Genomic DNA, 12,665 nt, shown 5'->3' on the forward strand with positions numbered 1-12,665 from the left:
TGCACTCAGCAAAGAGCTGGAGACTAACTTCACTGTCCCCTGCGCCGACAGACAGCTGAAGTTGCCAATCAGTCGGTGTGGTGCTGCGCCCCTAGGGGCCAACCCGCCAATCCCGCACTAATGGAGCCTGGAGACAAAAATAGCCTCAGCAGTACGTCTGTGTGTGTGTGTGTGTGTGTGTGTGTGTGTGTGTGTGATCTGCGTCCTGGGTGAGCTCTAATAATAGGGGAGGTTGCCTGCTCCTTTAAGAGCCTACTTGTTGCATAGTCTACAAAATATATTGTAACAAAATGGTTATCAAAGTATTCCTCGCCTCTTCATCGGGATCCACTGCGGTAAGCTTCCAGCCTGTGCGACTCATTACTCATTAGAGTGAACTTTGGTGGTTGTACTCCTTAAACCGAGCAGGACTTGGACGCACACTCACTCAAGAGCGTTAAACTTCGAAATTAATGTCACTTGCTTTTCATTTTGCACACCTAAAGCCCATTGGCGTGGTTATGACTTGATTCGTGCTGAGATTGAAGCTTGAGCTAGCGGTGCTTCAGGACTTTAATTATCTCCCAGGTCGATGTGATTCACATGCAGAGCTTTCTAGAACAGGGGCTCCCAAAGCTGGTCATGTCACGGACCCCGACATACAGACGGTTTTAGACCACATAACCGGTTTTGGGAGAGGCATTGCCCCTAAGAAACGGCCTTTCTTTGTAGTGTTTTTATACTATATCTTAAAGTAAATGTCTGTACACTATGTGGGTTGATAGCCAGAGCAGGGAGGGTGGATTTATCCTTCAGGTCTACTTTTGGCAAAGCTAAATAAGCAGTTTGAACCAGTCCATGGGGTGGCATGGTGGCCCAGTTTGTCAGCAGTGTTGTCTTGCAATGAAACCTGGGTTTTATCCCCTCAGTGGACTTGTTTGCATGTTTGCCTGTTTCCCAGATTGTGAGTCTTCCACCCAGTGTATCCTGGGGTAGGTCCCATACTGTGTTTAAGTTTACTTTTACACTATTTATACACTTTAAAAAAAAAAAAAATATTTTCATTTTTTGGGTGTTTAAATTGGGCCTGAAACTCACAGTTGATTTCATTACCGTTCGTTTTTTAATCAGTAGCTAAACTGTTTTCATTATAATTTGTAATAAAATAGTAAAAAATCTTAATATCCCAGAGACCAAAATGACATCTTCATATTGCATTTTCTGTCAAACTAATAAAAAAATATTCAATCTGTAACAATGAACAAAAGCAAAAAACAAAACAGTATCATACTGTGCTTGCATTGGAAACACTAGAACAAACAAACATGTTTGACATGCTTGAAGTAACTTGAACATCTGATCGATTACCAGAATTGTTGGAGATTTATCGTTGAAGCCCTAGTTTATACATTTAGTTGCAAGGACTGGAGACCAACAAAGGAAGGGAGTGTCATGTACCAGATTTTAAATTTAAATGGTCCCGAAAGAAGCACCAGAATGCTGCATTTTTCAGCTTCAACGTTATCTAATTATTATTCCAGATCAAGAAGAAGCAACAAGATGTGGTCGGCTTCCTGGAAGCTCTTAAAGTGGACTACACCCAGCTGGACATTGCCTGCAATGAGGACAACCGCATGTGGATGAGGCAGAACGTCCCCACGGAGAAGAAGCCCACCAACGGCATCCCCCTGCCCCCCCAGATCTTCAACGAAGAGAGCTACTGTGGGGTAAGTATACAAAAACACTTTCAAAGACTCAAAATTTGTGAACCTCTCCAGTATAGTACTCAGTTTACACTTTAACTTATATGCCATTAGTGCAACGTGCAGACCTGTGCACGTGATGAGTAAGTAGGAACAGAAGATGTAGTGAATTGTTAAAGAATGTTTTACTTTCATGCAGGACTACGACACGTTCTTCGATGCCAAGGAGGACAACTCGGTGTATGAGTTCCTGGGGCTGCCCCCTCCCCCTGGGTCAAAGGTTAGAACTATTTTCTGTTTTCTACTCTGGAAAAAAACTCAAAACAAAATAATCTAATTTCTTTTACCCATTCTTTTTCAGACTGTAAATGTGCTGTATTGGGACAGCATCAACAGTGTTTTAACCAAAGAGCAAATACATTGTATATGTTTAAACATATAAATCATATTCTGGAGGATAGCTTGTTTGTAGTGAATGATATGTGACATTATGATACATTGTTGGTTTGATGATTTAATGATAAATCACGAGACAGGAGCAATACCAATATGTCAAGATTCAAATTGGTTATCAGCATAATGGTCTTTTTAAAGTAACATAGCAGAGGGCAGATTCAAGATTCAAGAGGTTTATTGTCATATGCTCAGTAAGAAACACAGTGGTTTATACGTACAATGAAAATCTTACTTTGGCCGACTCCCTTTACACAACACACAAATAGAAGAATAGAATAAAGTTAAAATATAAAATTAAAATATAACAAAAATATAACATATTTTACGTCCTATGTTCCTTGTGTCAGTATCAAGGCTCAATGACATGGTGGCTGCATGTGAACACTTTAAAACTGAGGATGCACCATCCTGTTTAAAATTGGTGCGGCACTCAAAAGTGTGGCAGCCTAAATACATATTTCCCTAAATACAGTATGCATTGTTTTGCACAGATTATACCCTACCTCAGAAATAAAAAGTAATTATTTAATTTGATAAAAAAAAATATAAAAGAATATATGTATTGTAGCATTTTGTCTGAGAAAAAATTTGTTCAGAAAAATCGAGATAAAATCCATTCTCAGTGTATGTGCACTGGTGGGTTTCATGTTTCTATATCACACATGAATAAGTTGCATACTGGATCAAATTAAACAACCATTCCAGTGTTTAAGCTTCTGTACACTAGAATATATGAGGCTATTTCATGGAGTCAGTCATTGTGCTGTAATGTAATATAATACACAAGAAAATTGGACTCACTTTCACTTCTGTGGTGAGTAATATCACCTGACACCTGACCTGGACCAGACTGACATAAAACAAAATTCAGTTATGTCTTTATTCTTACTATTTAACATGGACATTGATACTAATAATGGACTTTATTACAAGAAAACCATTTTGATTGGACAGTATTCAGAGTGATTGTCACTTCAAAAAGACATACTGGCTGGTGATCCAAACAGTTGTTTTGGATGCTGAGTGATACTCTCATGTTAAACCTGATCATTTCATTGACACAGGAAGCCGAGAAGGCACAGATTGTGGAAAACGGGACCCATGCTGAAGAAACTATTGCAGATGAGAACGTTGATGAGTCAACAGTAATGCCGTCTTTACTTTCATTTTCCCATCATGTTTTGTTTCCTTCCACTGTGTCTGACCTCATCCTTTTCATCTAGAGCAACTAAACAATTTCCCTTCTGCCCACACCTGTCGACTTGATCAGACTCTTAATTTCCTCTTGACTGCTCTGTCCCAGTCATCACACCGACTAATCTTTTTGTGTTTTGCATGGGTGAGACATTTAACACAATATACTGACTCCTCATTATAACTCTGTGACATTGCATCACTGTGTTCAGACTGCCACCGAGTTGTGAGGCATCATGTTCCTACAATCCTCTCTGTAATTAGTTCTTACAAGGTGAAGTGTGTTTGGTTTCTATTGTGAATTTTTAATTTGATTTCACTGACATATCAAAGAAATGTATCTAACAGGTTATACACCATATTTATGGAAAATAACAAGCATTAACAAAAAAGTTAACGGATAACTTTCTGTTTCATTATTATGGTTTTCTTCAGGGCATTCTTTTAAAAAGCATTTTGTGTCTTTTGTTTTTCATGATTCCAGTGACTTTCTAACAATTATCCTCCCAAAAGAAAATCCCAGCTGGTCCTTGTCAACACAGTGCCGATTACACACTTTAGCCCAGATCTGAAGATACCCAAGAACATACATCCTTTCTATATTCAGCCATTTTTAAAATGGTGTGATATATTTGTTATGTTATTTGTCATAAGCAGGAATTTACTCCACTTACACACTACAATCATTACATTACAGGATATCGACATAGCATTGACATAAAGTAGTGTAGTTTATTGGATTTTGTTCTTTTGCAAGAGGTTAGCTACAGTCAAAATAGAATAGTTCTTCCTATCCCCCAGGTCAGGGTGTAATGCAGTGCTGCGTGAAGAAAAACAAGTTCATTTTGGCTGCATTTTGTTTCCAGCAGCAGCTCAGTTGCCTCTGTTCTTTTTCTACTCATCTTTAAATACTTTGGACCGGACTGATTAAAGGAATAGTTCCACATTTTGTGAACTACGCTTACGCTCTGGCGAATTAAAAAATCTGCACCACTGTCTTCTTCCACTGTATGCTAAATATAAAGCTACAGCCAGCAGGCAGTTAGCTTAGCTTAGCACAAAGACTGGAAACGGGTAGAAACAGCTAGCCTGGCCCTGTCTAAAGATAGCAAAATCTGTCTACCAGCACCTCTAAAGTTCTCTAATACACGTTATATCTTTTTTGTTTAATCTGTACTAGACTTATACAAAATGACAAATTGTTATTTATACATTTCACAGATATATTGTTTTAATTAGTGACCATTAAAGATGCTGGTGGGTGGCTGTTTCCAGTCTTTGTGGTAAGAAAAGCTAAGCTAAGCTAATTGGTATTAGTATCAACTTTCTTATTTAACTTTCAGAATTCACATAAGTGTATATTCCAAAATATAAAACTATTCCTTTCAGGCCAGGACTGATTCTCTTCTGTGACAAAGAAGCTGTCTTCAGGTCTTGATGCTTCATTCCAAACTTTTGATTTCCAACAACATCCAGTCCCCACCTCTTAACTGTCACTACTTCCTCCCTTGACCACTTTATTTCCAGGATTGACTAACGCCTTTTAAGTGTTTCAACCTCTCCGACTGATGAGCTGATAATCTTAGTGCCGTTGAAGCAGTGCTTTAATTCCATTAATATTCTTTTTGCTCATTTGCTTTCCTTGACCACCAGTTGTTGTTTTCACCTCATAAAAAGGAGGTTCCAGTGGAGGAGCGCAATGGGAATGCACACGGAGAGGAGGAGGAAGAAGGTGAGGGTGGCGAGGAGGAGGAGGAGGAGGTAGCAGAGGGAGAGATTGCAGATGATGAAGCGACGGAAGGAGAAACGGCAGGAGACGAGGCGCCCGCAGAGGAGGAGGAGGCGGTGGAAGAAACAGACGAGGTCACAGAAGACACAGTAATTGCCACTTAACTAGAGTCCACCCTCCTGTAGTGTTGCCTCTCCCTCCATCCCTTGAATGTTTTGAACCGAGTGTCTTCCTCCATCATTCCTGGAATGCTCTGTTTTTCTTCGACTTTTCCTTTAACGTCGTCCTTTTTCTTCCACTTTTAAGGGTTTGCCTCTCTCCTTTTTAAGTTCCTGTCGTCCTCGTACTGCATCTCCCCGTCAAGTCTCTCTGTGGATCCAGTTATTTATTAACCAAAAATGAGTAACATTCCTGTTCACTGTTCCTAGTCACCGTTTATCCAGCACCATTGGACATTTAACCTCTTTACTGCTGTATTTCTTCAACTTTGTATGTTTTTTTATTTACCTTCATGTGTCTTTGTATTTTGCTAATGTCACTGTTATCCACCCCGCATTTCACTGCATATTAACTGTCCTGGTCAAGGTGTGTCCGTAGGGTCCCACAAACACCCCACTCTGTTCAATAAGCCTGAACTGTGGATGTTTCAGTCTGTGTGTGTGTGTCTGTGTGTGTGTCTGTGTTTGTCTCACATCTCTAATACTATCCTATCTCTTCTGTTAGCGGGCCCGTGCAGAGGAGGAAGAAGAACAGGTACGTTTTTCCTACATTCATCAGCAACATACTTAACTAAAGTTAACGGTTAAAGGAACTGTGTGTTTCAGTGATTTCTTTCTCCTCTCTTAAGCAGGAAGAAGCTGATGAGGACAGGGTAAGAAAATAAATACACTGTGTGTTCTTGATGCTAAATCTGAAGAGTGTTATTAATAAAAAAACAACCCGCAGCAACAATAGCAATTAATGCCAGCTGTGCATTGTGCCAACTTTACTAGCAGCGAGAGCCTGCACTTAGTAGATCTCATACATGTTTCAATTTCATGAATCCCTGCTAATACAGGACACAATATTAGGTACCTATCATGGCATGCATGTAAAATAAATAAGTGGATGTTCATTAACTCTTTCCTTTCCTGTCAGTAGAATCAGTGCTCTGACCAATCTTCACCAGTTTCCAGCCATGTCTGCTTGCCAGTGATCTCTCTAAAATAATGATTACTAACATGAGCAGAACCTGTAGGGTTTCTATTAACGGTTTGTTTTATTTCTTACCTGAAAGTTGGATTAATAATCATGTAACAAAGTCTTTTCTCAAGGTGCTGTTTGATAGTGCAAAGTAGAAGTTAGGCTGATTGTCATTGTTCACCCCTGGTTTTTGGTCAAAAACAACTTCTATTGGTGAGGGGTTTGTCTTTAAACAAGATTCAAGTGGTTCAGCCAGTGAAGATGTGTTCACTTTTTAAATGAGCCTCTAAAATCTAATATCTTTCATTCAGTCCCTGTTTGCCAGACTCTTGTGGTGGGAATGCATGTTGTGAACATGAAACTAATTTAACAGCATCACAGAAAAAATATATAAAACGAGACATTGTTGCCAAGGACCGTTGATTGTCAACATTTTCCCACTGTTCTGCATCATAGATGATAAAATGTGTTTGGAAATGCTACACACCACTTTTAACTGAAGAGTTTGACATGTGGCTTTTACTGTCACACATTAATATGGTAATGTGGGGTTTATTAAGTTCTTACTGTCATACACCAATTTTGAGATTGGTTACACACAGTAATTGACATACATGTCACAGACAGTAACTAAATAGCTGCGTTTAAACCACCTGACTCAGTTCACATCACTTAGCTGCATCAGTTTCAGAGGTCCTTCTTGTTCCTCATGCACGTATCATACGGCATTTGACCTCTTCTTTGCCCTTCTGTTTGTCCATCTCTTGGTTTGCTCCCTCCAGGAGGAAGAGGATTTGCAGTCAGAGGTAACTGTGCGTCGGTGATCGTCTCTTTCTACGGTTCCTCCGTATAGTCATCAAGAGTGTGGGTTTGATGGTGCAGAGATCAGGGAAGGCTGCTGTAGTTGGGGCTGGATGGGGTCTTGGTCTGCTGTTCCCACTTCACCTTTCTCTTCTTCTCTGTCTGTTCTCATCATCACTCTGCTCCATTTTGTTTTCCTCTCTTTCTGCTAACATCCTCTTCCTCATTTCTTCCCAGTTCTGTAGCTGCTTCCTGACAACCTCAACTATCCCCCATATTTTCCATTTTAAATGAAAAGACTTTTCTATAGCGCATGCCTGTGGTGCTCTTTTGCTCCCCACACAGCCTGCTGACCTGCTATCTTTTATTCCTTCTAGGAGGAAGAAGAGCTACGACAGCTTGAGGTAGATTCATGTGATGTTTTTTTTTTACCTGCCTCTAGCCTTCCTCAGTTCGTCTTTTTTTTTTTTCTAATAATTTCAGTCATTTTCTTGCTTCCGTCGCCACCTCAAGCATTCCTTTAGTTTTCTCTTTCACTAGTTCTTAGTAGACTTTGTTCGACCAATGGTCTTCCATGGTCCAGGGGACAAATCACATAGCTAAATAACAAGCAAGGCATCTCTACACAGAGAGTAAAGAGTAAGAATAAATGCAAGATTAAGGACAACACTGCCATATCAAGATGTTTTGCTCAAGTGTATATTATCTCCACTTGCTAATATAAGAATATTTTGTAGAGAAGTTATAATGTAAAGTCACGTTACTTACATTAGTTTGATACTGCATTATATGGCATTTGCAGTCAATTTGTTGTTGTTCCAAAGAGTTACCCTCTTTTGCATCCCTGTTTGCATTCACACAAGCTCAAAAAGAAATGACCATGCACTCACATACATAGATGTAATGTCCTCTGGGGCAGGAGAAACATGTCTCTTGACCACTCACTTTTATAGTTTTAGTTTGATCTTCCCACTAAAATCTCTCTACACAGTGCTGCCACACTCACCAACTGTCATAATCCAAGTGGTGAATATCTTTGTCCATCAGGACACATACAGGAAGACCCTGGACCTCATTGTGACACTTCTGAAACCAAACCTATGCACTTGCTCATACACAGTTTCTCACACTGTACACTAAGCCATGAGGACAGGGTTGCAAGTGGTTAAGATTCATTCCATGATCAGCTCAGCAACTTTTCTCACAGCATTGCTTAACTCAGGGTTCCCAGAAAATTCAGACTTAACCAGACCCCAGATCGGTATTTGCCTGCTTTAGAGTGCAACACAGTGAAGCTGTAAGTTAAAACTAATAAGTGCATCTGAAAAAAATGTCCCTGTGCTAAGTGCTGTGTGAAAAGGGCTCTGCTTCTCTGAGACATTCCAGCCTCTGCCTGATCTTCTTTCTTGTATCCTTCACTGCTTTGCTTCGCTTTGCTTTGCCTTCTGTCCTCTTTGCCTTCGCATCTGTTTTGTCGTTGTGCCACCTCTATTGCAGGAAGAGGACGAACTCAGCAGTGAGGTAGTTTATGTGGTTTGTGGTGTCTTGTAATTTTCTTTCTTTCTTTCTTTCTTTCTCTCTTTCTTTCTCTCTTTCTTTCTCTCTCTTCTCTCTCTCTCTCTCTCTCTCTCTCTCTCTCTCTCTCTCTCTCTCTCTCTCTCTCTCTCTCTCTCTCTCTCTCTCTCTCTCTCTCTTTGTCTGTGTGCTGCATGGACTTCTTTTCCATGAAGATGCCTGATGGTGTGAAGCATGATAAAAATGACAATATTTGACTTAAACTGTAGGTGGATTTAGTGTGGTAACAGTCCATATACGGACCACGTATACAGAATTATGTCAGTCTTCTTTTTGACATTCACATACTTAACACCACATGATTTCACCTTCTATAGGATGAAGAAGAGGCTGAAGTACAAGAGGTATATTTGGATTGTAGAGTCTTTGTCTATGTTTTGCATGGTGTGAAACATTGGGATTTTTTATGCATGTTCAGATTGCATACAAAGAATGTATGTACAGGTTTATGCTAACGTTTCTACTGTCTCTCCCAGTTGGCAGCCGTGTGTTATGCACAATGTGGGAATGTGACTCAGCTCTGAGTTTTTCTGTTGAGCACTTCCTGCAAGATGGCACCACATGTTACATTTGTTCGTTCAGTGTTGCAGTGAGCATTTTAATTCAGTCTGCCAGGTCGTTTTTTACTTTTTTGCTCTGATGGCTTAAGAACAGGTGGAAAGTTGTGTTGTGTTGTTGAACTGTGTGCACATGAGCATAACTTGGACATGTTTTCAGTTTGGTTATGTTTTGCACGGAGAGGGGACACACTGACTTGACAGGTGGACATGTCTTTTTCTTCTTCTTTTTTTTTTTTAAGAAGTCGTGTTTTTTCTTTTTACCGAGAGCACTCTGAAACAAAGTGGATGTGACAAGTTCTGAAGAGGACGGATGAGATGGAGCACTTCTGGTTATTGTGCAATGCTAGGAGGAAAAAAACCAAAACACATACAAATATACGTGTTACATCAGATGACCCAATGGATTATGAACTGCTGCCTAATTTGATCCCAGGTTGTGTAGCTCTGTTTGTGTGATAGGGTTTGCTACTTACTATCTTAAGCTGTACGACAGAATGGAATCAGGTGGTTATTACATCTAATTATAGATAATGATGTCAACTCCCTTTGTCCCTTTGGTGAGTGCGTTGTTTACTTCAAGAGGGGAGTCATCAAACAGTTCTCAGGCTCTGTAGCTTGAATGATTACACTTCAACAAAACCTGATAGTGACTTGTAGTTTCAGATTATTTTTTTTTTATGTGGTGCACCGTCTTAAGCACCGGTCTTGTCTCACTTAGGTCACCTAAGGATAATTAGTCCTTAGTCTTCTAGCTCCTCTCGTCCCTGCTGTCACTTCTCGCGGTTTGCTTCTTTTCCATTTTTAACCCGCCCTCAACACATCCACTAACATGTGAAGTCCTCTCACCTTCCTGCCGTTTGGACCGTGGCCTCACACAACACCCTTCTTTCTCTTTCTTTTTTAACGTGTCAAAGGAAGAAGAGGAAGACGTGGAAGAAACACAGGTAGTATTACAGGAACGAGTGAAATTCATGTTGTTACCCCTGAGCTGCTGCCTGTGCTTGACATGCCTGCAGAAAATCTTGCCTCACTCTTATTAAGAGGACTGATCTGTGTGGGGAAACAAATACACACTAATAAAACACCAGGATAATTCAGATTTAGTGATCACTAATTTTATTGGAGTCAGGAGTCTTGGTGGAGTATCTCTTGGATTTTTTGTACCATCTGTCAGAGGAATCACCCTTGTTTTTATTTACGCAACAAACTAAGCCGATCTAACTGTCATTTTTTTCCTTAAATCTAATAAGCTTAAATACCCCTCTTGTCCAATAACTGAATTATTACATTTTTACACAAACCATCTGAAATATTTAAAATATGCTATAATAACATACTGAAAACACGCAGAATTTTCTTCTACCTCTGTCATCTTTCATTGCATTCCTTGTAAATATTTTGTAATAATACATTATAATTTCTTTTAACAGGAGGAAGAGGCTGAGTAGTTAAAGCCAGGCGACGTCAATGATGTTGACTCACTGCTATCCAGGTAAAACAGTTCTCCATTGCTTTGTTTCAGTGCTATCGCTTCACCACTGGAGGGCAGTAAAACATTATGTGAATTGGTAAACATTACATGAATAGGTCCCCCTTAGCTTTTATATTTGGCATTTATGTAACCAGAGTATTAAAAAAGATAAACATGTATTCAGAACAGCGTTTTGCTTTTGAGAACCTCTTTGACCCTGCTATCAAATCAAAGGCTACTGAATAATAACAGGCAATTGCTCAACCTCACTGCTTTATCTACAGTGAGTACTGCGTCTATGAAGCAGCGTTATAGTATTAACTGCAATGTAATTTTCTTGCCTTTACATATGAGATTCATAAATCTCACACTGTCCTTGCTTCACCTTGGTGCTGTCTTTCGTGTTTCATTGACGTGCACTTTGAGGTGTTTAGTCAGAGGAAACAAAATAATGCAGCAGCCCATTTACAAGGTACTGCCACTGCTGTCTCCATCTGCAGACAGCTTCAGTGAGCACACAGAGTGCCTGGGGATCATCTGGAGCCATAACAAAAACACCCCTCATTCCCTTTTTTTCCCTTTTTTTTTTTTTTTTTTCTCCGAGGCAGTGGCAATGATGATGATGGTGATGATGATAATAATAATCCTAATCTTCAAAGCCTGTCTTTTAGTCCTTCTCTGCATGTCAGGCAGCTATGTGACCCACTGCAGAAAGAGCCACAGAGCAGACTTTGAAGGAATGCTTGTCTCCCTCCTCTCTTAGCTATCTCCCAACCCCTGCGAGCCCCTGTCACGCCTTGTTAGAGGAAACTGCTAAGTGAGCTTCAGATGTGCCTCCGGAGGAGTGGGCACGCTGGGTGGCACAGGCGTAACGGTGGTGGTTGCTGCCTCAGCCACCGCAGACAACTGGGGGATTGTGTGACCTTGTTTTTTTGTTTAATTTGTTTCTTCTTTTTTTTTTCTGTTTGCCTTGTTTCAGCCTGAAGGAGCCTCCTGTTCTGTATCTCCCTGACCCCTGATGCTTGACCCCCTCTGCCCCGTCAGACAGCCTCTTCACCCCTCCCCAAGGCTGCACTGGACCCCACTGGAAACTTTGTTCATGTGCTTGAAGGTGCCACCCAAACTGAAGAGTCAACCCCTTTCCCTTTTGACTGCAATGTTGACTTAATTTTTATATTTTGCGAGTAGAGACATACTGTAATGAAAATGTGCAGAGTAGCCTAGTGGTGTCTGTTTGTTTTTAATGAGTAGCTTTTGTAAAATGCAAAACAGTTATATTGTTAAACTCAAACATATTTCTCATGTTTTACTTTTAGAAATTCTAGTTTCCTAACACAAAGAGCCACTGACCTTTTCAAAAAATATTACCTTGGAGAACCTTCGCTTGTGGCCTCTACATCAGATTCAAAGGTTCATAACTCACTCTTTTATCACTGTAGTTTTACCAGTGTTCTGACTTTATGACTCCTTCTATTAACTGAATGTATAAGTGCAAACTAAGACTTCTAATGGCTACATGAGAAAGGAAATACGCACATACTGCAAGATTGCAAACTACTCCACCACTACTACAATTACTCCTGCCAATACTGCTGTCTAATCAATGCACTTTGTTGAATGAAGAGTGAAACATGTGACTAAGACTTGGATGCAATGGAAAATGCAATAAAGTAAACTGGTAAAAATAATCCTCAGTGTTTCCATTTTGTTTTATTTTAAACTCTTTTGTTGGCATATTTATAGATCAGTGGACCATTGTGCAGTCGGAGCAGCGCAGGGACAAACAGGAAAATTAAACAAATACCCTGTCCCAAGAGATCCTGGGAAAAGGTAAAGGGCAACATAGACCATAATCATTAGAGACGGCATTTACTGTAAGCACTTTGCAATACATTGTAGGTTGTTAACATGATAAATATATAGTGGGCTGTTGGTTACACAGGACCACTCACATTTACCAAGAATAAGAACCATTTAGACCATTTAGTCTTTGTTAAAATTGGGAGTTAAATAAC

At 40.0% G+C, this 12,665-nt stretch overlaps 1 protein-coding gene across 50 annotated transcripts; it reads left to right on the forward strand.

Moving 5' to 3' along the window:
* The first annotated feature begins 171 nt into the window (after nt 1-171).
* On the forward strand, nt 172-12,338 carry sh3bgr (SH3 domain binding glutamate-rich protein). Of its 50 annotated transcripts, none has more exons than XM_051396996.1 (13): nt 172-335; nt 1,521-1,706; nt 1,882-1,962; nt 3,203-3,283; nt 5,010-5,210; nt 5,785-5,814; nt 5,909-5,932; nt 7,026-7,049; nt 7,422-7,448; nt 8,937-8,963; nt 10,094-10,123; nt 10,610-10,671; nt 11,630-12,338. In XM_051396996.1, exons 1-12 carry the CDS (start codon nt 291-293, stop codon nt 10,625-10,627), a joined length of 774 nt encoding a protein of 257 aa, XP_051252956.1. In that variant the 5' UTR covers nt 172-290; the 3' UTR covers nt 10,628-10,671; nt 11,630-12,338. The 50 variants fall into 50 exon arrangements, with proteins under 50 accessions (XP_051252956.1, XP_051252957.1, XP_051252958.1 ...); XM_051396997.1 differs by having other exon boundaries at nt 5,912-5,932; XM_051396998.1 differs by having other exon boundaries at nt 173-335; nt 5,010-5,195.
* Nucleotides 12,339-12,665: the final 327 nt, after the last annotated feature.

Source organism: Dicentrarchus labrax, unplaced genomic scaffold, assembly GCF_905237075.1.
Source record: "Dicentrarchus labrax unplaced genomic scaffold, dlabrax2021, whole genome shotgun sequence".
NCBI classification, from domain to species: Eukaryota; Metazoa; Chordata; class Actinopteri; family Moronidae; genus Dicentrarchus; species Dicentrarchus labrax.